This window comes from Eurypyga helias, unplaced genomic scaffold, assembly GCF_000690775.1.
Source record: "Eurypyga helias isolate BGI_N326 unplaced genomic scaffold, ASM69077v1 scaffold33032, whole genome shotgun sequence".
Lineage (NCBI taxonomy): Eukaryota > Metazoa > Chordata > Aves > Eurypygiformes > Eurypygidae > Eurypyga > Eurypyga helias.
Window position 1 is genome coordinate 9583 of NW_010235836.1, and position 4392 is coordinate 13974.

The 4392-nt window shown below is 61.1% G+C and overlaps 1 protein-coding gene across 1 annotated transcript in view; it reads right to left on the reverse strand.

Moving 5' to 3' along the window:
• Positions 1-485: 485 nt before the first annotated feature.
• EGFL7 (EGF-like-domain, multiple 7) overlaps positions 486-4392 on the reverse strand; it is an 8027-nt gene continuing 4120 nt past the window's right edge. Inside the window, exons 4-7 of the mRNA XM_010146892.1 lie at positions 3742-3906; positions 2842-2906; positions 2316-2478; positions 486-508 (exon numbers count right to left, since the gene is read on the reverse strand). Coding sequence (XP_010145194.1) covers positions 486-508; positions 2316-2478; positions 2842-2906; positions 3742-3906 — 416 coding nt within the window. The remainder of the gene's footprint in view (positions 509-2315; positions 2479-2841; positions 2907-3741; positions 3907-4392) is intronic.

Here is a 4392-nt window from a genome sequence, read left to right on the forward strand (position 1 = left end):
CGGGAGCTGCGGGGATGGGCATCCCCGCACCCAGCCAGCGCAGTGCCTGGGGCTGGGTACGCTTTTGGGCTCCAAACACAGGACCTGCCCCCACGTTCTTGGGGGGGAGCAGGGGGGCAGCTATCCTGCCCGGGCCAGGCCCGTGCTCTGCTGGGAGGGGATGTCCCAGGGAAATGCTAAGGAAAAGGGGCACAGCTGGTCCTGGGCACAGCCAGACAGGCACGAGGTAAGGTGTTTATTCTCTGCCTATCCGGCACGAAGGGGGTGAGATGCCGAGGGCTCGGAATCCAGTTTGGAAACAACCGCGTGACCTTTGGTAAGGTGAGTTGGAAGAGAAAACAATGGAGAAGCTGCTGGGCACCCAGTCTTCTCCGGCTACCCTGTGCCTTCCTGGAGACGATGCGGCTTCATCCCCAGCCTGCGGCTGGAGAGCGAGATGAGCGCTTCAGCTGCACTCAGCTTCCTCCACTTCCCGGGGCGCTCGGCTAGAGCTCATTCCTGCAGGAACCTGGGAAGACAAAAAAAAAACATCCCAAAACATTCCAGCGATGTTGTTAGCCTGGGTTTGGTTTGTCCCTTTACCAAGAAGGACGAGGCTGACCTCAGCCCCTACGAACGTCAGCCGCGCTTGCGGCTCTCCCTGCGCCCACAGCCCCAGGCTGGCTCTGTCCCGCCACGTTTGGGAGCGTCACTCACCCCCCGTCATGCCACAGCCTCGCCTGGGCCTGAAATCCTGTGCGAAGCACCCCAAGGTAATGCTGGGACCAGCCTGTTGCCACTGCAGCCGGTGGCTCCGTGACAGTAACGGGATGCTGCTGGTCACCAAAGCCCCCAGGGAGCTCCATGGGCTGGGGAAGGGGCTGCGTGCGGCTGTGAGCTGCATTACACCCAACTCAGACTCAGAGGGGCTAAAATGGCTTCAAGAGACCCGACCTTGTGCCTTCGGAGGTGGTTTACAACAGAGAAAATGTTGTTCAGCCCTTACACGCCCCCACGGGGCGGATAATTGGAGGGTGGGGGTGTATCTTGGCGGTCGGAGGTGCAATGCTTTGCAAGGCACAGAAAAGGAACGGCTGCTCAGCCCCCCTGGGATGCCCCAGCGCTCGCTGGCGTAGGAGAGGGGAGTCGTGTCCTCCAGGGCCTTTCAAGACCGTGGGAGGGACAGATCCAAGTTTCGCTCGCTGCAGCAGGCCTGGCAGCAGGCACTCCGAGGGCTTCGGAGTCATACCGTGGGATAAGTCCACGTCACCTTGCGATCCTGCCCGCGTTCCTCAGCGCTGTCACTAACCGCGCGCACGGGGCTGTACTGGGAAGCTCGGTCTGCGGGAACACACCGTGGTCCCGGTAACTGCCCCTTTCCGGGATGTTTTTAAGTGCCTATTTGCAGCCGCTCGGTCTTCAATCGAGCTCTTTCAAGTCTTTTGTACCTGAGCCGTCACCGCGCGCAGTGACCTGGGACTGGACGTGCCCTCCAAGTTTCCCTCGAGCCTTCCCGAGCACCCTCACCCCTCTGCCCCGGGCCGGACCCAGCTCCTGAGCTGCCGCAGCCATGCCCACCCTCTGGAATGTGTTTGACCGGAATTATTTAATGGGAAAGGGGCTGCCTACCAGCACAGCGTTCGTACGTACGCCGAGCCAAGCTGCAGCGTGGTGGGGAGAGCGTTACGCACCGAGGGGACGCCGCCCCCCTCTGCGGGGCAGGACACCCCCCCTTCAGCTGTCTGACGCACAACAGCTCCCACCGGTGTCTCCGCTTCAGCGCCGGCTGCTGAGGACACCCCCCCCCCGCTCCCCCGCCCCCCCAAGGGGCGGCAGCCTCCGCTCCACGGCTCCGCAAAGGGCTGGAGGCCTCAAAAAGAGAGGCCTAAGGCTTCCCAGGCTCGTAAATCTGCCAGCTTCTGCACGCTCCCTAAACCCTCCTGATGGACTTTTGGGGCAGTTAATTTCCGAAGAGCTGAGGTTTCTTGGCTGAAGCGGTACAGGACGGGAACGCAGCCAGCGAGGGGGCTGACTGTGAGACACGACCCACTGCTCATAGCGGGCTCCCTCTGCCCCAGGGCCACGTTTCCATGCGCCGACCTTCCGCTTTCTGGCTGCTACAAGCGCAGTCAGATGGTGCAGCCACAGAAGCAGCTTTGAAATGAAGCTAATGGGCTGTTTGTGTTCATCTTTTATTAATTACAGGCTGCTGAGCTCGAGGGAGAGCTAGATTAGGAGTGGCATATGTGTTACTGATCTCGCTGGCCCGCATTTGCTCAGCATGGCCAGTACGGGTGGAGTGAATGGCTTCAACCCGGCTTTTTCCAGGCACTTACATGTCTCCAGCCGCTCCTCCAGGAAGGAGATCTGCTCGCTCAGGGAGTCAATCCTGTCCAGTTGCTGGAGGGAGTGGGACAGCCGGCTGATGGGGTCTGCGCCGACGTCCTCCGGTGCAGACAGCATGAGGTTGTGGAAGGGGGCCAGCACCAACTGGAGTTTCTGCACGGAGAAAGGGAGCAGTGGGCGTGTTATCCCCAGGCACAAGGGCCACCCGGTGGGACACAGCCCATCGTTTGCCAGGGTGCAGCCCACCGGGACGGCACGTCGGCCAGCTCACGGGGCTTTGCTGTGTTCAAAGGGCCGCGGGGCTGGAAGAGCTGCTGCGTGGGCAGTGCCGGCAGCGTGGAGTGTAGCTGGGAGCGTGGAACACAGCTGGGATCGGGCGTGAGGCCAGCGTGACGTTAAAAATAGAGCCAGGGAGGAGGGAAAACCCCGGCTGCGAACAGCCTGGGAGCTGGCTGAGTGCAGCCTTGGGCTGCGAGAGGGCAGTGAGGGCAGGACAGGGGGGTGCTGAGAGCTCACCTGCTCCAGCGCCTCCACTCTGCCCTTCAGCTCCTGCATTTCTTCCTTCATTTCACTGGGGGAACCTGAAAAAGCAACCAAGAAAAGATCAGGAAAAGCCCATGGCCCAAGGTGAAGTGGACAGTGATGGGGAGAGACATTACTGCAGGGCTCAGGTCAAGCTCTCCTGCTTTCCACTCCCCTCCCAGTGAGTCCCCAGGGTCTGTCCCACTGGGAGCATCAGTCAGATCCAACACCTGCTGCCAACACTGGCATCTAGTCCCACTGCTAATGCACACAAGCCTCTCCTTGCTCCCGAGTACCTGCAACAAAGCGGGGCATTTCTCAAGCATTGGGGCGATGCCTAAAGGCGAGACGTCTGGCGAAGCCCGGCCGCTCGTGCCCGCGTTGTCAGATTAGTCAGCACCAGGTCTGCCCTGTCCCATGGTGGGCACAAAGGACCGTCCCTGCTGAGGGCCCTGGACGGGGGATAAAGGCAGGTGGCTTGCGGAGCACACGCAGCCAGCGCTCTGCTCTCCCTGGCGTTGCCCACGCGATGCTCGTGCTGGCCACAGCGCATTATTACTCACGGTACGAGTTTGAAGTGTCACAGCGCGTACCAAAAGTAATAATGGGCCGTCACCAGCCGCCGCTCCTCGATGGACAACGATGACGATGGAGAGAACTGCTGTATCCCACCCACTGCATGCCATGGATGGGCTCCGTCCCCCTTGCAGATGGAGCAGTGGCTGGGCTTGTGCACAGGGGAGGTGGTTGGTGTGGTAGAGGGTCTCCCAGGTCACTGGGAATAAAGCTGAGGGGTTCCAGCTGTCATCCCTCTCCTGTCTTTTGCCAGTCCTGTGATGCTGAGTGTTAATCCCAGCTTTCCACGAAGGGCCAAAGCAGCCGGGGACAGGTTACCTGCTTGGCTGAAGGACTCTGGCTCAGGGGCTGGCCCTAGGGGCTGGCAGGCCTTGTCGTCGGCAGCGAGGTTGAAGCCATCCTGGCAGGCGCAGTGGTAGCTCCCGGCCGTGTTGATGCAGAGCTGACCGCATCCGTGGCTCTGGCTGGCACACTCATCCACGTCTGAAACCAGAGGTACAGCTCTGAGGACAGGAGAGCTGAGGAGGGGCTTACGGGGGGGGGCACGGGTGGCTCGGTCCCACTAGCAGGGGTCCTGCTCCTCGCACAGGCTCACACAGGGTGGGGATGCGATGGGACCCCAAACCGAGCTGGCACAGCTCTGGGTGCTCTCAGCGCAGCAGGGTGGGAGCACAGGACCCGCACAGCCCTTCCTCCTGCACCAGGGTAAACCTGGGCTCACCCCGGTGGGATCTGGCCTCCTCCCCTCCACTCATTTCCCCCCCAGAAGAGCCAGAAACAAAAGCTGTGGTCAGAAATGTCCCAGCTCCGGCCAGGCGGGCAGCCTCGGCTCTCATCCTGGATTTATGGCCGGGGTTTTGGTTCCAGCCAGCCGTGGTGAGGAGCTATCAGCCTTTCAAGTGTGTACAAAACCCAGTAACCTCTCCTCACACGGGGGAGTTATTAAAGCTGTTCCCACAAAGCCAAAGG